Raw genomic sequence first — 24,705 nt, forward strand, 5'->3', positions numbered from 1 at the left:
AGGTTGGAGGAAAAGCCTGTTGTGTAATTCTTGATAAAACTCTTTACCGATATTCTGGGGTCCTGTACCGAATCCGCATTACTCCGCAGGAATTTAATAAGTTCAACTTTGAATTGTATAATGTATTCATTGTTTTTCAGCAGTGTCGAGTTAAATCGCCATCTTGGGGCTTGGGATGATAGTATACCAAATGAACCTTTCAGGAGTAAGTAGCTGTGATCTGATAGTGCATTAGGCACCATTTCCACGTCATAATTATCAAATAGTCTTGGGGATGCAAAAACATAATCTATTCTGGAAAACGTCTTGTGTCTTGCAGAGCGAAAAGAGTACTCTCGGGCTGTTGGGTTGAGTAATCGCCATAGGTCATTTACACCTGTATTCTTGGCCCAATCCTTTAGTGCATTAGATGCATGTTTCTGATCATTGGAAATGGTGGGACTAGATTTATCCAACACGAGATCCCAAATAGCATTAAAATCCGCGCCAATTATAAATGAATACTCTGGAAGGTTCAACATTGCTCTAGTGAGTATAGCGTAAAAGTTGGTGTCGTAAAGATTTGGGGCATATGCCGCTACCAACGCGATTTTCCTGTTGCTGTATTTTATTTTAGCTATGGTTACTCGACCATCCACATCAGACCATACATCCAGCAATTCAATATTCAACTTCCGTTTCACGACTATAGCAACCCCACGGGATCTCGTTCCAAAAGATGAATAGCTAATGTTATGATATATTTTGTCCGCTAGCATTACATTGTCTTCCACTAATAAGTGCGTTTCGCTTAAAAAAGCCACATCAACCTGTTTGTTGTTCATTAGTGTAAGCACGCTTTTGCGTTTATGTTGTTTGTTTAGTCCCCCAGTATTCCAAATCATTATATTCAAACTAGCCATAATCTAAACATGTTGTTGTATTCTTGTGTATAATTCGTATGGAGTACCAGTTCACAATAGATATATATCCAATTATTGAGGTCCTGTTGAGAGCCGAGCATAAAAACATACATATACATATAATCCCCTATTCCTCCCCCCCCCCCTCCCTCCTTTACACGACCAGTTAGCCCAGAATGAGCCATTTATCCTTAACTTTCCTAAGCAAATTGCCATAGGATCTTAAACTCTTAATTCTACCTTAATAGAATGTCACCCGTGGCTTAGCCACTCTCCCGTTAAAATAATAAAAGAAAAATTTAAATAAAAAATATGCCTCAAATATCATAGTATATTCACTTAAACCTTATACTAACATGTATAAGTTAAAATACACCGAAGAGTAAGAAAGGTGTATTGAACCAAATTATAGACACCTCAAAAAATAGAGAACATTTGTTTAAATCTTAATCTAACTTTGCCAAACTTAAACACCTAGATGAAAAGGAAGGTTATAAATACGTGTATGCAGTTCGTCCCCCAAACAGGGGTGGGCAGTATTCCGTTGTAAAGGTTGTTGTTCTTCCAGATATGATTCTTGTGTATAGTCACAAATTGTTGTTTATGTTCCAGGGCTTTCTGCATGCCATAGGGTGATATTATTCCAGAATATTCCAATATGACACCGAGCGTTGAAAGAGTCCAGAGTATTCCAAAATGTCAACTACATAGCATGACTTGCATAAAACCCATTAATCTAGCGGGCCCAAACGGCGAACCTTTACAATAATATAATATCTGGCGTCACATATTAACCTATCTCTACATCAATGTCATCAAAGCTTGTTTGATGCCACTTTTGGTGTCCAAGTTATAACGAAGTAATCAAAAAATAAAAAAGAGAATAAGACTCAGCCTCCTCCGCGTAGTGGGTCCCTCATGTACTCCTCGGCTTCTTCAGGCGAGGAAAGCTTTACCCTTATTCCATTTCTATCCATAAATCAAATCAAATCAAATCAAATTTATTTATAGGGCCCGACAACACACGTTAATGTCCCCATGGGCCGTACAGGTCTTCTTTAAACAAGTCAAGAAGAAAACATAACAATAAGTCAAGAACAGAACAAGAACACCATAAGGTCCAAACATTTTTAGATGAATGCAAATAAATGAAAGAATGCAAGCACTCCCAGACATACCCCACGCGAAGGTAAGGAAAAACTCACTAAAACCTAACAATAGGGAAAAAAGCTCCACAGGCAGTGTGGAGGAGAGAAACCTTAGAAGGGCCATTCAAGGGGGGATCTCCCTTCTTAGATGTTGGTGATAGTAGTGTTGCAGACGGACAGTTGGTAAGCATGCACTCATGTGTGTAGTGAAACACAGATGAGTGCATGCAATAGATTAAAGATAGAGCTAATAGCGATAGCAACTGAACATTTTGAAAGATTAAAGATAGAGTTGATAGCGGATCTATTTGAGGCACAGGGGCGGCGCAAAGAGGGTCACGTCCTCCCCGTCTTAGTCACGGGACATTCAACACTCCGGTCATTGCTCAGGGACAGCCGGAGACAGGGAGATAGGGGGCCATGATGGGGGCCATGATGGAAAGATTTGCAGGGTAGCGTAGTGTAGGTGGGAACCTCTTCTCAAAAAGACGAGTCATCACTGACTTGTAACTGGCTCGTAGGGCTACAACCTCGCGGCAAAAATCTTCGTAGAAATACACTGGTTTCTCGTTGTATTGCAGATTTCCCCTCTTCTTTCGTGACTCCCGGATAATCGTATCTCTTATTCCAGTTTGACGTAGGCTAGCAATAATCACTCTCGCTTTATTGTTGTTGTCGTCTCGGATGCCAATTCTGTAGCGCTGATCCACCATTGGTGTTGTAGAGAGGATATCTGATCCTAGGATTTGAGCTAACACTGTCGCGAACGAGTCGTTTGTGCAATCAACTGATTCATCCAGTCCCACTATACGGATATTAAATCTACGGGAATGACGTTCCATTTCGAATATCTTAGCTGTAACTGAGGGGTACAATTCCCTGACTGTATTAAATAAGTATGGTATCATTAAACCACTACTGTCTTATGTACATTACTACTGGCCATACAGTACACAGGTATATGAGATGAACACTTCCACAATGACACGGTTCCACACAAATCTTGGTTAGAATAATATTTATTAGCAGCAATAATAGTAGATTACATTACTTTACTTAGAGTCGCGCTTGTAAGGCGAAGAATGTGCGTGAGTAAGTCAAGAGCGTAAGTCCATTATAATATTACGCAGGAGATAATGAATACCACCTGTATCTTAGGAATTATATCTATGGTACACTAGTAGGGCAGCAGGAGATACTAGTAGGGTCCCTCCGGTTGTAGGCCAGCAAGGGGAGAGGACTTGTCGGTAGCAAAGTCTGGGTCAACGAAGAATAGGGAGACTCCAGGTACAGGAGACAGTGCAATAATCTCTTGATCCGCAGACGAATAACAGCTATTCTCCGGCATGCAGCTCCGCATGGAAGAAAGCTAGCCAGCCTCAGGCGTCTTAGAGGCGGGCTCGACGTTGCTCCTCACAGGGTAAATCCCACACAATTGTGGGTGTAGACGATTCTCCGCTCCATCAGCTACAGGACCAAAGCAAATATAATCCAGCCGAAAAGGGCTATGTAGTCGTCGGGTAGGTTATCCAGTGTACATGTCCACACGGTCCTCGTCTAGGGCTCCTCGGATGAAGGCGCCAGGTTAAGCTGCCCAGCCTGGATAAGCACACTAGCTGGTACGAGGAAACGTTGGTAATGCTGGTCACTGTAGAACGGTAGCCGCACGATACACTATACATAAATAGACTATTACTGAATTAATAGAATAGGTCGAACTTGACGGTACAGCGTTAAACTCTGATACTTCAGCTATCAATTCGCACGCGGTCTCAATGCTCTATTTGGGGCCAAACGGGCCCTACTTCACCGCACGTTGTATCGTGGGTGAGGCTTCACTTGGGTAACTCGAACTACTTCTGTATTCACCTGCGCCATATTTATACGTTAGGTGAACAAACTAGTACCAGCCTTATTCCTGTCTCGTATTCTTGCGCAGAGCCGTTCATGTCCAGGCATGTCTTTGGCGGTGACTTTGAACTAGACCTTGGGGGTATGGCAGCGCCTAAGGGACCGCTGTCCAATAGGAGAACGAAATATTATGGTCTGTACTAGGTAAAGGGATATTCCGTGTATATGTACAAAGAATACACAAGGGATATCAGACGATATACAAATATTATGCAATATATATCAATTAGTAAATATATATATTCGGTTTAATCTGATCCTTCGTAACATTAGCTGTTAGCTTATTGTTGTTGTCAACTATCGTATCCGTTAGTTTCCCGTTGGCCTCATCCATCTTCACCGTTAGTTCCATGATGCCGTCATTTAAAGCCCCTTCGCCCCTAATGAATCTCAGTGTATGTTCAACCAAGGTGGCTTCAGCTACATTAATGCGTTCGGTTTGTACTGCAGCCGCTACTTTTAAATCCTCGATTTTGGATTCGATAGATTCTTTGATAGCGTCAGCCTTAGTATCAGCCTTATCAACCTTATCGGTTAAGATCTTTATTAGTTTAGAGACTCTATATCGGATGAGGTGGCGGGGACGATGGAAGAAGTGGCAATTTCAGCTGTTTTTCTTTCGATTCAAGCTGAGGGTTTTTTCAACCTGTAACTTGTTCTTGTCAGAGACCAGCAGGGCTGAGTCGTCCGCAAACAGGAACAAGTTGCAGTCACAAGCTGACGACATGTCATTTGCATAAATTAGGAACAGTAGCGGTCCTAGTATGCTTCCTTGTGGAACACCACAGCTCACTGGGAGGGGGGGGGGGGTACCGTTTACCTCCACCATCTGTTCTCTCCCCTCCAGGTAGGATTGCATCCAGCTCACTGATAGACTATCAAAACCAATTGCTTTTAGCTTGTCAATCAGAATGGAGTGATTGACAGTGTCGAAGGCCTTTTGTAGGTCCAGCATGACCATGACGCAGTATTTGCCCGCGTCCACCTCTTGTTTGATGTCGTTCAAATAGAGAAGGCATGTGTCAGTGGATTGGGATGTTCTGAAGGCAGATTGGAATTTGAAGATTAGATTTTTTTCCGCAAGGTACTTTTCGACCTGTTCGTATACTATTTTTTCCATGACTTTCGAGATGGAGGTAAGAATAGAAACAGGGCGGTAGTTGCCTGGGTCTAATTTGCTGCCCTTTTTGTGCGGGGGGGGGGGGGGGTTACTCTCGCAATTTTGAAGTCTTTGGATACATGTCCCTGTTTTATGGAGATTTTGTTTATTATGTGAGTGATGACTGGGGTGATGGCGGCTGCTGAGTCTCTGAGGAATTTGGAGGGGATATTGTCATGGCCAGTGGCCTTGTTAGGTTGGAGGGCGCTCAGTTTTTTGAGTACCTCAGCTGTTGTTACCATTTCTAGTTTGAAATCGTCTTTGCGGACCCCTAGGTTATTGTAGTAGGCTATGATGTGTTCTACCCCAAAATGCCCTGAGTGGGAGGGTAGTTTATTTATCAGTTTTGTGGCTATGTTTGTGAAGAAAATGTTTACGTAATTGGCCACATCCAGCTTGTCTATGATGAGTGTGTTGTCTGTCTTTATGTTTATGTTTGAAAATCTGGTTTTAAGTTTTTTACTGCAGCCTAGTTGATTATTGAGTAATTTCCAAAGTTCACAGGGTTTATTTTTGTTTTCCTCAGTTTTGTCATTGATGAAATTCTTTTTTGCAGTTTTGATCATGGAGTTTACTTCATTTCTTAGTCTGTTTCTTTGCAGTTTGAGTTCAGTCACGTGGGCTTGGAGTTCACTGCTCAAGCTTTTGGTAAGCTTTGACTGACTTTTACGAAACTCAGATAATTTTTTGTCTCTGGTTTTCATAGCGGTCAATATTTCTGAGTGCATCCATGGCTCAGCGCGATTTTTTACCCTGGTGGTTCTTAGGGGGGCCATGTCGTTCAGTAGCCTACTGTTGAGCATTTGGTTGTGAAACCAAGCCATGTTTCTTCAACTAGTGTACCACTGAGCTCTTCTGACCAGACCAGGCTCTCCAGTTCTAGGTTAAAGGCCTCACTAGAGTAGGTTTTGAGGTCTCTAGATGTGACAGCCGGCCTTTTGTTTTAGCTTTTTGCGAGTACAGAATATCATATAATGATCGCTTAACCCGCATGCTGGATATCTTGGACTTGTCAGAGGTCAAAATGAGATCAATGGTAGTCTGTGTTGATTCACATACCCGGGTGGGTTGGGTGATTAGCTGGCTGAAGCCATGCGGATCACAAAACCTACTGAATGACTTGAAGACAGGTGCATCTATTCGTTGCATATCCGTGTTCCAGTCTCCAATGAGAATTGTTTCTACATCCTCAACTCCAGCTTAACACCCATCCAGTGTATCATAAAAGCCACTCTGTTCTGGCGGTCTGTATATTGTGCCAACTAATACTGATTTAGCCCGTTCAAAAAGAATTTCAACCCATACAGTTTCAAGAGTCTCGTGATTCAGGGCAGTACGGATAATGAATTTGGTGTCTTTGTGTATGTACATGCAGACACCACCTCCATACCTGTTCCTGTCATTTCTGACTACTGAGTAGTTTTCTATTTCAATTTCTGGGTCTGTCACAGAATTTGCTTGCCCTAACCTTCTCTTTTTCCACCTAAATGGTTTGCCAAAAATTTGTTTCACCCAAACACAACACTTCTTTGCTTACACAATCTTGCTATAACTAAGAGATTCACTGAAAAGAAACATTTATTTTCGTGCATAGATCACGCATAGATCATTTAAAAATTGTGTCTGTCTCTGTTGTTGTTCGCCATGACAACATTTATGTACATATTTGTCTGTATCTGCTAGTGATAGACCGATTAATCAGGCAGATATCTGCCATTTTAAAATGATCTGCATCGGCCGATAACTGCTTCCACGTTGCCGATTAACAAAAAGTTTAGTGCTCCTCCTTGTGTCAAAAAAAATAAATAAAAAATCTTTAGAATTTTATTTTCTATCAATCTATTGAATAGCATTCTGAGCCTTCTATTCTATCAATGTATTTAGTTTGATACATTTGTTGATTTGTTGAGTGTATATCTATTATTATTTATCTGCATTATATCTGCCATCTCTAAATCTCGACGACATTGAAAATGAGGGTGACCTCAATTATTGTCCTTTTGAGAATAAATAAAGGTTTGAAATTAAATATCGGCATCGGCTATTGAAAAGGCCATATTGGTCGACCACTAGTCTCAGCAGACTGTAAAAATACTAACAATCGTTTGCTTTGTCATACTGACAGAGAGAAAGAAAGACTGGCAGCGATGCTAGACAGTTTGCTGTAACCAATGGTATGGTATGGTATGGTATGGTGGTGTATGGTGGTCTGTGTGTATCTATATCTATCCTATACAGTTGTGTGATAGTTACTAGAATATAATAAAATATGATATTACAATCCTAGATCATCAGGAGGATGTGCATGTATCAAGGCTGAACCCAAATGCAGACACTGGACAAGCAGGCAAGATGAAAATAACAAGTCCTTTTTTTTGGCCGAGGTGAGCAGCCACGCGAGGCAAGGAGGTATCCTGGAGACAAGAAGAGCAGGTGTGAGACAAGCTGGCAGGCAGGCAAGGCAGACAGAAAGATTGACTAGTATCGAAACTAGAAGTGCACATCGATAAACTGCGAATGACACAACGACCCGACGAGGACTGGGGTGCAGAGAGAGAGCGCCATTGGGCAAGAGGGGGGGGGGGGGGGGGGGGGGAACAGAGAGACAAAACCAAAACACGTCACTCACACTAAAGGAGGCTGAAAATACAGTAAACAAAAACACAGCCACAACAAGCTGGCGGCTGTGTCACAGAGGAGGGAACGTGACAGAGGAAGTGGAGGCCTGTGTGTATCTATGGTAACACGGTTCCACACAGCGGTGTGATGGCTACTAGACCTCATTATGAGGAAGGGATCATTCCTTCTGCTTGTTACGCCCACTAAACAACACTGATCACGTCTAGTTAAGTCTCATGGCCAGTACAGAGAGACTCAGAAGGAGCTTCTATCCCCAGGCCATCAGGATGCTCAATGACTCCATGTAACAACCCATCATCTACACTCATTGCACACACATCCACATGCACACACTCACTTTTAAACAAACACTGACCTTATTAACACTCACTTTAGACACTTTAATCTATTTATTAAAGAGATTTGCACTACATTCATACCTCATTTGCACTTGCACCTTACCTTACAGTTTTGTACCTCATTGTCTGCATTTGTACCTCACTGTTTACAATTTTTTACTCACTGTACTTAGATTGTACTTAGGCTGTACTTTAGATTGTATATTGTATATTCCTCTTTTACTTACTTTTTTACTTACTTATTTTACTGTATGAAGCACACTCTCAGGGGCTCATACAGAACCAAGCATTTCACCGTAAAGTACATGTATTTTATTGAAACAACTAATAAACAAACTTGAAACTTGAAAACTAACATCTAGTTCATCTAGTTCAGACAGAGGCTCTGGAGCTGCAGGGACGATACATATGATTTCACCCTCTCACCCTTTCTCCTCTCTAACAATTGACTCTTTCCCTCCCTCCCTCCCTCCCTCCCTCTCTCCCTCCCTCCCTCCCTCCCTCCCTCCCTCCCTCCCTCCCTCCCTCTCTTCCTGCTCAGCCTTCGAGGAGCCAATCCCAGATGACCGTTACCATGGTATTTACTTTGCGATGCTGTTAGCTGGAGTGGGCTTCCTGCTGCCCTACAACAGCTTCATCACTGACGTGGACTACCTGCACCACAAGTTCCAAGGTACACAGAGCACACAGATGCATACTGAGAAACTACATACACTCTGGGAAGTAAAAGAGCCTCAAGGAACCTTTTGGGGCTCCTCACCATTGCCAATGCGGAGGAACCTTTTCTGTTCAAAAGGGTTCCTTGAGGAACCCCCGTATAGAAGGTTTTAACTTGACAACATAAAGATTCTAAATGGACCCCAAGTTTAGTTATGTTTGCTAATGCAATTAACTGACAGGAAATACACTTGGGACGCACGCACGCACCCACCCACGCACGCACGCACGCACGCACGCACGCACGCACGCACGCACGCACGCACGCACGCACGCACGCACGCACGCACGCACGCACGCACGCACACACACACACACACACACACACACACACACACACACACACACACACACACACACACACACACACACACACACACACACACACACACACACACACACACACACACACACACACACACACACACACACACACACACACACACACACACACACACACACACACACACACACACACACACACACACACACACACACACACACACACACACACACACACACACACACACACACACCTACACCTCAACTATAACCATCAGTGTGTGTGTGTGTTCCAGGCTCGCCCATAGTGTTTGATATGAGTCTGACATACATCCTGGTGGCTCTGGTGGCTGTCATCCTGAACAACGTGCTGGTAGAGAGACTGAGCCTGCACACCAGGATCACTGCAGGTCAGTAGCAACACGGACACATGCCGTCTGGAAACTTTGCGGTGTCCCTATATCCACAGTTAACCCTTTCACTACCACACTACCAAAGGGTTAACCCTTTCACTGCAACAATACAGAAGGTTAACCCTTTCACTGCCACATGACAAAGGGTTAACCCTTTCACAACCACACTACAGGTTAACCGTCTGTAGTGTGGTAGTGAAAGGTTAACCTTCTGTAGTGTGGTAGTGAAAGGGTTAAGGAATGCGATTGGACAGTTTAAAATATGTTGCTAACATGTTAACACTTTGACTGCCATGAAACGTCTTTTCACGTCATTGCTGGCCATGCTCAAGTTGCCGGGGGACGCTGTACAGCGTCCTTATATCAATATTTCAAAAATCTGCGATCGGATTCATATGTCCCCTCCGCTGGCCTGAGATCCACCAGCAGGACCCACTGAGCTCTCTGGCGGTTCAGGAGCGCCATCTGGTGGCCGATCGGCGCAATCGCCAAACAGGATGTTGAATAGAGGTTGTCCTAGACGACCGTAGTACTTCCGGCGCTCGCTATAGGTCCCGCGACTCTGGCTCGTCACACTACACAGTGATCGATTGCCAATAACTCGATAAACAACATGATTTGGACGTATATACCATTATACAAGCTGGAGATGGACCGGGTAAATTTACATCCCATAATGATAAGATTTCAACTCGACGATGATCGCCCAACGGCGCGCGGAGACTGGGGTGAGTTTCAGCGTGTAACGTTACCGTCTTCGATACTAACTGCTATTATCAACATTTGACCCACATTAGATGATTGGTATAACGCTGCCCACGGAATTATAAACGCCCCCTAGCCCATCCGGTCAACATCAGATGACGTGTAGTAACTTCTAGAAGTACGTCTAGTTGGAATTTTTTATATCGCGCTGATTGCCATAAAACTGTATTGCATCATCAATATAATGCATTTGGGGCTATAGATCACGTTCTGGAGAAAGCTGCAGAAAGAGATGAAAACATACTTATACATTAGACCATACTTTACTATGAATATGTGAATGAAAAAGTTTAACGTTGCTACACAATGAACAATACATATAGGACTTTGAATGGGCCCTAATAATGGCAATGTAGCAATAGAATTTAAAAAGTTATAGCCATGCAAAGAAGGGGTACTTCTCCATAGACAAATAGAGCCGGCAACCTATGGTATATCATTAATTTAACCCAAGGCAACCAAAGTGTTAAAGGTTTGTTTAAATGTCGTTTTTTCCAACACCTGTATGTGGGGATACGGGGCCGGTGTAGCTTGCACTGTATCAATGCCAGAGTTCTTTTCTTGAGAGTGTTTTCATTCAGTAGCGGTGAGTCAGCCCAGCTGGAAGCTTTGGTCCTTCATTAGTAACAATGGGTCCCGGGTACATGAGTTCCAAAACCATGGCAACGATGAAGCAGAAAGTCACTCTCAGGTGGGAAAATGGAGTGACCCACAATAGGCTTAACTGACTCATACTAAAAACACCAGCTCAAATTCAAGCACTGATTCATTCAAAACCGCTCTCAAAGAGCACCTACGGGAGGCTGCAATTCAAAACTGGCCCCGGTAAATGTCCAAAGCCCCCCCCCCCACCCCCACCCCCACCCAACCCCCTCCAATGTACAGTTTCTTCCTCCAGCTACAATGTACATGTAGCTGGAGGGCAGTAGATCTGTGGCTTCCTATTGTTACTATGGAGGTAGAACCAAAACGCAGGATGAAGGAGGCAACATACAAGACACAAAAAGATGCTCTCAGAAAGAAGTTTTGTTGGATTCTGTAGTCTTAGAAACAAAAAAGAAACACAACTGGCCTGGGATAATTACAACTGGAGACACCTAGGTGGGGACCAGTAGATGCTTTGTTTCTTATGTGGGTACATGACCAGTGGACGACCAGTAGATGACCAGTAAATGACCAGTAGATGTTTGGTTTCCTATGTATGTAGATCAGGGGTTCCCAAGGTTTTCAGGCCGCGACCCCCACTATTATAGGAGGTAGAAAATAATAAAAATTAAATAAATGATACTTTTTTTATTTATTTGTATTTATTATTATAATTTTTTTTATAAATGGAAATGTATGGTTGAAACATGCAAATGTTCAAACGCACACACACTAATAAGCATTGGAGGCTTTTAACCAGGGCCGGACTGGGGAAATCATTCAGGCCAGGAAATATAGTGCAAAATATAGCCCCCGTCAGGCCACTTTTTAAGTGGGGGGTCTGTTACAAAGACTTCATTTCCTGCATTCTGGTGCAGGATTTTTTTTTTTAAATGCCAGTGTTTGTGATGGCATCACAAATTATTGTTAAAAAACAGGCTAGCTATGTATAATTAAGCATTACATCACGCGCAGGAGTGGTTTGTGAACAATAAACCATGCCTAGGGGTGGTCGTTAGACCACCCTAGGCATGGTTTATTGTTCACAAATCACGACTGCAAGTGGTGTAAAGCTTTTATACAACTGCCACATTCATCCAACCTTATTTCTATACAATAAACACACATTAATCGAAGATTTATTGAAAAAACCATCCGCCAGAAAAAGTAGTTCCCACAACTACAAAAAAGACAATTTGCCTCCATGTGGAAGCAGATCGGAAGTGCATCCAACCAACTAACACATCCAACTGTGTATTATTGGAATGATTGAGAGAAGTTGCCTCATGTGGAAGCAGCTTGAAGTGCATCCAACCAACTAACACATCCAACTGTGTATTATTGGAATGATTGATTGAAAATTTTATTACCAGATGCAGAATGGGTACAATACAGTACGGCTCAATACACACAATTGTTAAGGGAATGCAGACCTACTTTCCATAGAACTTCATTCTTAGATGCTTCTATAGAAAGTAGGTAAAACAAATTAAAAAGTTTTCTTTGCCCTATAGGAAAAAAACGTTTTCTTCGCCCTATTCTTTTATTTATTTTTTTAAACCTACTGTAGAGGGCCTAAACTTAACCAGTTGGAAACCAAGCGTACAGTAATAAAATTAGCAATCAATAAATCAATCAACTCAATAGGCCATGCTCACTTAGAACAGCGCAGCACCCAGCTCTCTCTCAGTCTGACTATCCCCCGCGTTGCAGGCAGAGTGTGTGTGTGTGTGTGTGCGCGTGTGTGTGTGTGTGTGCGTGTGTGTGTGTGTGTGTGTGTGTGTGGGGCCCGGGGGGGTGTGTGGCGGTGGGTGGAGACTAGAGCGAGCGCTGACAGTCGAAAGGAAAAAGAAATTGAAAAAAAAAGAAAATTAATCAATCAATCAATCCGCGATTTTTCTTTTGTTACAGAATGATTCAAGACCCATCAATTACATCATCCAACATTGTTTAAACGACTAAGACATTCGCTGTGACAGAATCGCTTGATATTTAGTCGTTTAGTCGCTATCAACATATCCATTTGTAAAGATTATTGTCCACCTTCTTGTGATCCGGCGGATTGATGTGATGTGATTCGGTTGTGGGCGGGTCCTGGGCCAGCAAGCGTGGACTGATCGCAATACATACGTGTAAATGGACTGTTTCAGCCAATCAGAATCGAGAAATTTGCATGCCGTTGTATAATTAGCAACAACACTGATTTTGATGGATTTTCTGTTTTTTTGTAATGTCAGATTGAAAAAAAGGACTAAATTGTCCTCTTAAAAAATGCCATAAAAATATTACTATATGTTGAAATAATTTACCACGTTTTCTTTCATAAATCTTTTATTCAACTTCAGCCCTGATCATAACACCACATATTCATTTTATAATTCTAACCCTTTACATGCCAGTGTGTGTGATGGCATATATTTGCAATATATCAAATGCAAAGTATATTTTTCTGGGGGGTATTATTACAGGCTAGCATGTGTCAATGATTAGCAACAACACTGATTTTGATGGATTTTTTGTTTTTTGTAAGGATCCCGCCTCCACCAATCACATGCGGCTCCCTTTGTGTGTGTGTGTGAGCGAGAGAGAGAGAGAGATAGTTCTCCAACTTGTGTGAATTGCAGTGATCTCCTGGTTGTTCCCCACCTAGGTTATCTAACTATTGCACCGCTTCAACTGGAAACATTGGCCTCTAAGTTCAGTGGCCTGACTGCAAAAAATAAAAAAAATTAATATTTTTTTTTGAAAATTTTTATTTATTTTTTTATTTATTTTTTAAATCATCTGGCGATTTTGGTGATTGTGTGCAAACAAGTCATGAAAGAAAGGGGGAAGGGCTCTATTTAAAGAACTATACACAAATAAACCAGTCTGAAGATGATTCACTTGATAAACACTGAGGATACCTAACTTATGAAATAGAGGCTGAGAGGAATGACTTTGTTGTACACAGCTGATTATTTTTAGAGCTCGTTTCTGCAGACGGTATATGGGCTCAAGTAGATGACCTGGGCCCCGTTCCCCGTACCTGGATAACTGAGTTAGCCGGATAACTTTCGGTTAAGCCTGACTTAAGCCGGACTTTCCGGCTCCCCGTACCTGGATTTTCCAAATCACCATGACAACAGATCCAAAAGTTTGAGCCTGGTCGAAAGCAGGGTTTAAGTTCAAGTTAGCCGGATCAACCATCGCCACGCCCCCGCAAAGGAGTGACAGCGCGTTTCCTGAAATTATTCCCACAGTCTAGGATCTGCGTTATACCATTCTGAATTACGTTTTTGTGCTCCATTCTTCCAGAGGGGTCTTTTGAAATGTAAAATAGACCCAAAATGCTGATACTAAATTCACTTTGTCCTAAATAATGCACGTTATATACCGTGGCGCTCGCTCGGTGCAACAACAACAAAATAAAGAATATTCTAAACACGGGTCTCTCGTTCATTAATGTATAAACAATGAATTTATCCCATCTGGCACAGTGGCTCAGCGGTAGTGCTCAATCCTGGCAACCCGGCGACCGGGGTTCGAAACCCCGTGTTTCCAATATAATTTTTTGGAATATAATATTAATGAGCCTGGTTATTTAAGGTAGCCTGGTTTTAAGTTAAAATATTATAAGTCTACATGCATTGAGGATGTCATTCTTTATATAGCTCTCAACGTGCACCAAATTGAATTATTCCTATATTGCAAAAAGAAGGAGACGACTGGGTTTCGAACCCCGGTCGTCTGCGTGAAAGTCAAAAGAAGAACCCGTTACACCACAGAGAAGATAAGTAAAAGATCGACCATACATCAATCAATGGGTAAGGGAGCCGTATCGTTATTCTGTATAACAGTTTTACTAATTATTTTCGCTAGCAAGATCTCATTTGATTATTCAATCCAGCAGGCAAGTTTAAAGAAATATAATCTGATTGATTGAGGTAATGAGGGACTTAAAATTAGCCTATAGATAACGCATTTAACTTGTCGGCGAGGCGATTGAGCCGTACTGCAATATGTTACTAAAGTTTTAAATCAATTAATCAATCAATGCCGCTAGAGAATCAGGATCTCTGCTCTCGACACTTGCTGCCTTCTCGGCTGAGGCGGGCACGCGCATTTATCCTGGGTCTCAAGTCTGGCTTGAGTTAACGAGACTGAATCCACCTTCGAGGAACAGGAAAATCCCGGCTTCAAACATCGGGTTAACTGAATCTGGATAATGACATCTTGATCGACTTAGTTGAACCAGGTACGGGGAACGGGGCCCTGTAGATATTTGGTTTCTTATGTGGGTACATGACCAGTAGATAACCAGTAGTGTTGTTTGCAGCGCAACTGCAGGTTCAAATCCAGGTGTGTCACACAAATACTGGGTCTGACTCTAACACCTGTCAAACTCAATAAATTGGTGTCTAACACGTCTGGCTGTGTTGTGTTGCCAAAGCCTTTCCAAGTTCCTGCAATATTGTTATTATAATAGTAGTTTGTGTGCTAGTAATACAGAAACAGGGAAAACCTCCCCCTGATTAACCAACTCAATAGCCCCAAAATGTTTTGGGTCATGAGAATAATTATTTAGAAAATGTGGGTCCCCTAGGCCTAGGTGTTTTAACAGGTTCATACATCTCTCTCTCTCTCTCTCTCTCTCTCTCTCTCTCTCTCTCTCTCTCCCTCTCTCTCTCTCTGCCTCTCTCTCTCCAGGTTATATCCTAGCATTAGGTCCTCTGATTTTCGTCAGTGTGTTTGATGTGTGGCTGGAGAAGTTTACCAACAGACAGGCCTACATCATCAACCTCATCTCAGTAGGAGTGGTGGCCTTCGGATGTACAGGTAATAATGATGATGATGATGAAGATAATGATGATGATGGTGGTGATGATGATGGTGGTGATGTTGGTGGTGATGATGATGATGATGGTGATAATGATGATGATGGTGATGATGATGATGATGATGATGATGATGATGGGGATGATGATTGTGATGATGATGATGATGATGATGATGATGATGATGATGATGATGATGGGGATGATGATGGTGGTGATGATGATGGTGATGATGATGATGATGATGGTGGTGATGATGATGATGATGATGGTGATGATTATTATGATGATGATGGTGATGAGCAGCCACACAGTAACCATGTTAACAGGTTAGAGCAGCCACACAGCCGCTGCCATCAGGTAACCAATGTGGACCGAGGGGTAGTCTACCCAGAGTGGCCCCTGCCTGTAAATCCTGGTTTAGACAGTTGATCAGAGCGTCAAATAGATCATGAGAATTAATGGAGGAAAAATGGGTCCCCTCATGGCAGGAGCAGCTATATATTTCCATTAGTCTGGGTACCAGGGTGAGAGATCACATGTCTCATGTTGGTCTTGAGCTGAAAATGAGCCCCTTATTAACTCATTGGATGCCACGTATTATCCTCATCCTGTAGTAGCTACCGCCACCGCTGTAAACGTGGGAGTCGCTCACCTTGTGAAGTATCTTTCACTTCATTTATATCTAAGTTCTATGATCGTATAGTCTTTTACCCTTCTCTCTGCATTGTTTGTAGTTCTGGTGTTCGGTTCTATTAAGGAAAACGCAGACGAGGTGGTCTGAAATCAAACAAATGGGGTGTTTATTTCCATTGTTAATAAAACACAGCTATGCGTCAAACAAGTACAGGATCTTCATTTCATCTAATCGTCTCTTTGATGTGGCAGTTTTGTCCATTATCTGATCAGCTGCGGCCGATCAACGCTTTCTCCGGTGATGGTGTTCTGTCTCGGGTTGTCCAGGACAACATGCGGCTTCTCTTTGTGGTTGGTGGTCGCCAAGGCAACCCTGGGTCTCCGTGAGTATCCGCGCTCAGGCAGGGAGCGCTTGATTTCGTCTCTCTCCGTGGCAGGATCTCCTGCTGCGAGGCGATCGTCTATCATCGTCTGGGTCCATAGCTCTGTGCGTCTCCGGCTCGGCTCTCGAGTCTCTGGTTTCTTCGTCTACCTCCAGCGCTCTCCTCCTCTCCAGGGCCCTCATTCATCAACGTGTTCTACGCACAGATCTGTGCTTACCCTGTGCGTACGATCATTTCTAAGCAAAGAGTGGGATTCATCAATTTCGATTTGAACTTGACTCCGTGCTTACATCTACGCACATGTCAGACCAGGCGTACCTGGCGCCCAGTGGTAGAATATCGTTACTACGCATAAGCACTCCTCAGTCCTGCATTCGTTTCAAGGCGGAAATAAGCTTCCGTGCATTAGTGTTCAACTTCTGTATGACCCGTAATTCATTATAGTTCATTGTAAAATAGCGACAGTAGTGTAATTATAACGGGCTCACACGCGAACAAGAGGTTGGCCTGCTTGTTTGGCACGGGGGGGCAGACGCAAAACACCAACCTCCAAACGCGATTAGATATTGTTTCAAATAAAAAGCAAATTATTTTGTGTGTCATGTTTCCAAATAAGATTGGTCACGAAATGCTTTCTACTTCAATTTGTTGGTTAGAATAGATGACCTCCGTTGAAACTTCACTGAGACTAACAGTCTATTTGTGAGCTCCCGCACAGACGTGATGATAATAATAATAATAACAATAATAATAATAGCTTCATTTTATATAGCGCCTTTCAAGAGACCCAAGGTCGCTTTACATAGATAGGGGGGGGGGAATAACAAAGTAACAAACATAGTGGACAGACACACAACATATATATGATGGAATTAATTCAAGATCCTCTCCACCCTCGGGTCTTTGCCACCGCGGCACGGTCCATCGTGATATTGGAGATGGATCGAGCAATAGACTGTTACTTACTGTAGCTGTCAAAGCTCCATCACAAATGCAGTTATGTGAATAGAAAGGGATTCCACTCAGTCAATGTTGCGATGCGCATTTGCCTGATACATGTTATTGCTGGATGCCGGGAGGAAGGCGATGCTGAATGTTTTCAATTCATTAAATAAAACGGATACTTTTTGCAAGGGTTTACTGACTGTCATACAAATAATCAACCAACTACATACTGTAACTTTTCAGTGCACGTTCTTATTTACATTGTGACAACAGCCTTGTGAGTTCCCGCAGTGACCCGCACACAGACATGATGGAATTCAAGTTCATGTTTGTATTGATCACATATAGGCAGGCTACACATGGCGCATCTGCTACATCATACATGGCAGTAAGATTCATTGTTCTTGTATTATATGCTCTCGTATTATTGTTTATGTATAGGCTACCCAATACTGACATCAAAATAGATTGTAGTATGCCTCTAGAAATCATATGCAGCAGGTAGAAAATTGACGGGAGATCCATCGCGATTTGGAATCAAATTGAGGAGAACTTTAATCCCTGGGTATTAATCAAACAACACGGGAAAAGGCAGTCATATTCCAGCGCGGTCTTTATTAGCCGACAACAAAATAGATGCCTCTAAAAATCATATAGCCAATCGAACACAACTAATAAAGGCATTCATATTACAGCACGGTTATAATGACACACAACCAACGCCAAACAGTGGTCAACGAACGGTCTTTATTAGTATTTTGAGCTGTCCAGGCAGAATTGCAGCAATGGTCTTAGGGAGCCGTTGATATCTGACATCACCGTTTACAAATCCGCCTTTTATTTATCCCATAATACGCGATAGTGTCTTCTTGGTTCGACAGCAGTGAATTCTCCGTGGAGTTTCTCAGGGTTCCGCTCGGGTCAGTCCATTATTTCACATCCCATGGGGGGTGTTTCCTCACTTTCATGACCATATATGGATAATCATGCACGAGCATTGACGGTAGAACAAAGTGGTATTCATCAACACGGAGGAGCATAGAGCCTGCGTACGCAGTGTGTGATGAATCCCGACTTCCCTGTGCGTACACTAGTTCTACATTCCGTGCTTACGTGTGGAAATAGAACATTTCTACGCACACAATTGATGAATGAGGGCCCAGGTCTGTCTCGCTCCAGGGCCCTCATGCATCAACGTGTTCTACGCACAGATCTGTGCGTAACCCGTGCGTACGATCATTTCTAAGCAAAGAGTGGGATTCATCAACTTCAACTTGAACTTGACTTCGTGCTTACATCTACGCACATTTCGGACCTGGCGTACCTCGCGCCCAGTGGTAGAATATATTATTACAACAAGGAAATGAGCTTCTGTGCATAATAACACTGGATGTTCTATGAACCGTAGTTCATTATAGTTCATTGTAAAATAGCAACAGTAGTGTAATTATGGTCAAAACCCTATAAATAGCATTTGGAATAATAGATCTTTCTCTCAGAATGAATGCAGCATGTCATATATGTTACGATGAATTGAAAATGGGGGACCCTGATGTAAACAAGACGAAAGTCTTTCTCTGGTCTGCATCCCCTTAACAATTGTATGTATTGAGCTGTACTGTACTGTACCCATTCTGCAATCTGTTAATAAAGTTCTCATTCATTCATTCATTCATGGTTTATATAGCGTTATCGGAATATACGGGGTGTAGGCTACTGACTGACTGCGCTCCGCGTAGCTTGATTGATTGATTGATTGAAAAGTTTATTAACAGATTGCAGAATGGGTACAGTACAGTACAGCTCAGTACATACAATTGTTAATTGGGGATGCAGACCAACTTTCGTCCTGTTTACATCAGGGTCCCCCATTTTCAATTCATCATAAATCATAAAGCTCAACTCGTTATTATTTTGCGCACAGACCGCCGAAACACGGGAACGTTTTGATTATATTTAAAAGGCTTTACGTTAAACGAAACAAGTGGAATTTCGAAGCTGTAAGCAGAATAAGTCATATGAATATAGTGTTCTTCCCCCTTTTTACTGTACAAGAAAGAATAGAAAACGCATTGCAATGACACCATGCAGATAGTGGACAGACTATATGATGGAATTCAAGTTCATGTATTGAAAGGCAGGATACATCATACATGCAGTGAGATTCATTGTTCTTGTATATGCTCTCGTATTATATTGTTTATATAGGCTACCCAATACTGACATCAAAATAGATTGTAGTAGTATGCCTCTAGAAATCATGCAGCAGGTAGAAAATTGACGGGAGATCCATCGCGATTTGGAATAGAATTGAGGAGAACTTTAATCCGTGGGTATTAATCAAACAACACGGGAAAAGGCAGTCATATTCCAGCGCGGTCTTTATTAGCCGACAACAAAATAGATGCCTCTAAAAATCATATAGCCAATCGAACACAACAAATAAAGGCATTCATATTGTACAGCACGGTTATAATGACACACAACACAACCAACGCCAAACAGTGGTCAACGAACGGTCTTTATTAGTATTTTGAGCTGTCCAGGCAGAATTGCAGCAATGGTCTTAGGGAGCCGTTGATATCTGACATCACCGTTTACAAATCCGCCTTTTATTTATCCACCTCTGTTACGAGGACCTCCACCTCGGTGTCTGTGTAGTTTCTCTTTTTCGTTCGCTTTGCCATCCTCCAACATTCCACGCACAGGGATTCCCTCATGGTATTTGAAGGGGAGGGCCTGACCATATTTGGTTGGTCGGGGCGGTTTTGGTATGCAAATACGTGAAAGCGTGCACGAGCTGCGGCGCAGGGCCAAGGTGGGATTCATCATGACAGGTGTGCGTAGAGCCTGCTTACGCACGTGTGATGAATGCCGACTTCCCTGTGCGTGCGCTAGTTCTAAATTCCGTGCTTACGTGTGGAAGTAGGTCAAGGTCAAAGTCCACGTTGATGAATGAGGGCCCAGGTCTTTCCTGTCAGCCGGTGTGTGTCTCGCTTCTTGTCTGTGTCTCGGTGCTGTTCCTTTAACTTCTAAACCACACCTCCCAGCGCATCGTCGGATGACGCTGCCCTAGGAGGCGTCAGCCTATCAAATCAATTTGAAACCAGCTGGTCTTTTCTGAGGTCAAGAAAGGCTTGCCCCCTTTGTATTTCTTTAAGAGAACTAAGTTTATACAATTTAGCCTATTGGATTCATTATTTTACATTTAGAATTAGCAAATCAAATCATAATATTTGAACCCAAACACATGGACACTTTTCTTGACAATGCTAATGGTCTTCTTGGCTGAAAACAGTTTTAGTCATTTCACCACATGTAATTTGATTTTCACAGTGTAGGACGATTTTCTAGTCTCCATGAAACACCACATTTGCAAATGGTCTAACCCTTAACCTCTGATATTTACTAATTAAATGCATTCTTATTGTTTTACTTTTATCCTTGGTCGTTTTGAACCAGTTTTTAATATCCAGTTACTCAAATTATTAAACAGAACACAGATTTCACAGTTCTGAGTTAGTTTGGTGCTAATCTCAGCTTGTTGTTTCACTTAATTTAATTCCTTCTCTGCCCCTGCTAGGCAGGGCTTAATTTCTAAATCTTGATGCACTGAACACCTGGTCCCACTTGGGTGCAAACTGAGTCATATATCTTCAGGCTGGAGGGCTCTGTTTACAGTCCGTTTACTCTGTTTTCCTGACCCCCTCCTCCGTTACGACCGGGGGATAGCTGGGGGCTATTCATCCTGTTACCCCAACTGTAGATAGTTCTCAGGATAACATGATCGCATTTTACGACTTATGGCTGTAGCCACAGTTCCTGTTTCCCTATGCTAGAAACCACCTCCTGACCTCCGGGCCTTAGTCTTCTGAGCAGCTGCCGTGTCGTAACCTGAAATTGCTTAGCTAGTGTAAATAAGACCTTTGACCTCAACTGTATTTTAAGTTCCTGTTCTTCAAAGATAATTATCTCCTTCCTCTTTAGTCTCTTACCAAATAGGTCCCGTGGGGGAAATGGGTCACCCAAAGTAAGCTTTTGTTCTTCTTTAGCTAAAGTACATATCACTCCTTCCTGCCCATCTCAATATAGTCCCGAGGGGTCAGTTTATGACCTTAATGGTCTCACCTGGTCGGGGGAGTCACTGTGTCTCAACCTCTGTAAGCCTGGGGCCACAGAGTACACCAACATGGGGTTTCAAGTGGCCTTCTGTCAAATCAGCATTTCCGTCTAATATTATTTTGTACAGTTTAGTTGCTATTTTCATGTTTCATTTTGATAAATTCACGACACTTGTTTGCAGGGCTATAACTATTTAAATATTATAGATATATATGCAATACTATGGCCCATTTGACATAGAGTATCTATCGTTTAAGATGTGAAAAAGGAATATTTTTTCCATCCATACATTCTCGTTTTATACCCTGATGAATATAAGTATGGTTTTAGAGTGGTCTGGGGTAATTCCTGGGAAGGCTAGTAATAGCCTGCAACGCATATTATACTTAATCCATTGGCATTTCGTCCCTATACACGCTACAATAAAAAATTCAAATGCATATGATCGGTATATTATGTTCCATGAAAGGGGGGGGGACGTTTCTGATTAATTGATTGTCAATAACGGCATTCGTTAGTACAACAGCATACGTTGATCAGGGCGATGGCTATGAAAACAATGGACAACCAAGCTGAAATTGACGTTAAATTGCTCTTACCTGTGGCCGATGATATTCCAAAAAGAATATTCCAATTATTTGATTGCCATCTGCTAGATTGTATGTCCATTTGGCCCACACCATAACCCCCCACAGCATAATAAATCTGGCCTCCCGAAAGTGATTCAATGCGATCGGGTGAAGATCTTGATCCACGTTACAAGAAAACTCCGCCCGGATGACTTTCAATGACGCACAGCCCCATACACAGTCAGAAAGGAAGTGCGACATCGGCTGCATACCACCAGGCAGCGGTATTGGACCTTTGCGATCTCAGACACATGAGATCGGGGAATGAGTTAACAGTTCAGTATTGTGTATCCTCCAGGGCAGGACCCAAAGGTCTGTAGTGGGAGGATGGTTATACAATAGGTCCCAAATTACTTTGGAGAATTTGACATCCCAAAGCCACTGGCTATGTTATGTGTCAAAAAAGCCTTCACAAGACCCTTCAGTAGCAGGTTAGTTGTCTAAATTGGGTACATTTAGTTAAATTAATATAGCTATATCCATATTGAGAAAAAAACTGAAAATCTGAAAATCAAAAAAGGTGAGTGGATATCTTGTTTGCAAAGACACCAAATGTATCTGTAATGTAACTATATTGCAAAATGAGTTTCATGCCAGGAATCACTTAGCTACTGGTAGTAAGATTAAGTGTTAAGTGTTATAATTCTGTAAAGGAATTATAATTGATACACATTAGAACCCCCAAATTGATACACATTAGGACCCCCAAGTTGATACACATTAGGACCTCCAAGTTGATACACATTAGGACCCATAAATTGATACACATTAGGACCCCCAAATTGATACACATTAGGACCCCGAAATTGATACACATTAGGACCCATAAATTGATACACATTAACACCCCCAATTGATACACATTAGGAACTCAAGTTGATACACATTACGACCCCCAAATTGATACACACTAGGACCCCCAAATCGATACACATTAGGACCCCCAAATGGATTGAGTTTGAGTTTATTAGGATCCCCATTAGCTGTTGCATGACAACAACTAGTCTTCCTGGGGTCCACACAAAACATAAAACATTACATTCGACAATACTTTTACAGAACAGTAAATAAATAAAAAGAAAACTGATTTCCGAAGTCCATTTTCCTTCAAGCATTGACTTTCATATTTTCCATCATATACCACTTATTTTCTGATTTTCATTTCATTGGAAAGAAAATAATGATAATAATAATAATGATAATAATAAAATAAGAGTAAAGTACTTATATCTGCATTTACAGATGCCAGCCTTCAATTCTCTTAACTCAATCAGCGCCAGGGGGCGCTAGAACGTCATCGCTTTAATCAATGGGGAGACTGTGAAATTTGCGAGTGGTTAAAATATATCTTATATTATAGCTATGGGTCTAATACACCCGTCGATTGTCAGTGAGTTGCTTCCAGTCAACATGCACAAAACAGATTGTTCTTTCATCCGTACATTTCCGTTTTATACCGTTTTGAATATGAGTATAGTTTTGGTGATTCTTAGTAATCCCAGGAAAAGACGCGATAATAGCGTTTTAGTGAAATACACTTATCACATTGTCATTTTTCGCCTGATTATCGAATCTTCCTGAAATCAACGCTAGTAGATTATCATTATTATCCTTCCTCGTGCATACATGAAATGGCCCTCGTAGCGGGGCGCTCGCACCCCCCCCCACCGCAGCCAACGGTAAAAAGCCACACACAGTCCACACACACAGCTTCGATCGCGGTAGAAAGAAATATCAGATCAACGCAAGATTGGATATATAGAGTCCTTACCTGGTCTCTGATGTAATGCAAAAAAAAGAATCCAATTATCTGATCGCCATTCCAAATACTGCTCGTGGAGGTCCGTCCCACATTGTCCGGCATTGCATAGGGGGGGGGGGGGGCAGAATCGCAGATGCATAGTTGTAAACGCTCGTCCTGCCGGAGTATTTAAACCCCGCCCGCACGTCTCAGATCGGCCCAGAAAAGAAACTACACCATTTCTAATGGGGTGCAATACCGGCTGGAAGGCGTAGGCGGCGGTATTTGCCCTTTTGCGAGCTCAGACCCATTCCAAATGATAACATCAGGCTGGATGGATGAAAAATTAATGGATATAGCTAATAAAAGAAATAACGATTAAAAACCGAGTTTTCTCGTGATTGGCGCTGAACGGTTGGCGAGTTAAGCTGACTTTTCTTGTGACTTGTGTGTGTGTGTGTGTGTGTGCGTGCGTGTGTGCGTGTGTGTGCGCTGCTGTGTCATAAACTGTC

The 24,705-nt window shown here is 42.3% G+C and overlaps 1 protein-coding gene across 1 annotated transcript in view; it reads left to right on the plus strand.

Annotated features, from left to right (window-relative positions):
* Positions 1–24,705, plus strand: part of slc29a4a (solute carrier family 29 member 4a) — a gene marked incomplete at its 5' end in the record, with an annotated part of 131,821 nt that overhangs the window by 30,934 nt on the left and 76,182 nt on the right. The window contains 3 exons of the mRNA XM_084328505.1: positions 8,640–8,771; positions 9,394–9,507; positions 15,610–15,738. Coding sequence (XP_084184631.1) covers positions 8,640–8,771; positions 9,394–9,507; positions 15,610–15,738 — 375 coding nt within the window. The remainder of the gene's footprint in view (positions 1–8,639; positions 8,772–9,393; positions 9,508–15,609; positions 15,739–24,705) is intronic.

The sequence above is a fragment of the Notolepis coatsorum genome (genome assembly GCF_963971535.1).
Source record: "Notolepis coatsorum genome assembly, chromosome: 14".
NCBI classification, from domain to species: Eukaryota; Metazoa; Chordata; class Actinopteri; order Aulopiformes; family Paralepididae; genus Notolepis; species Notolepis coatsorum.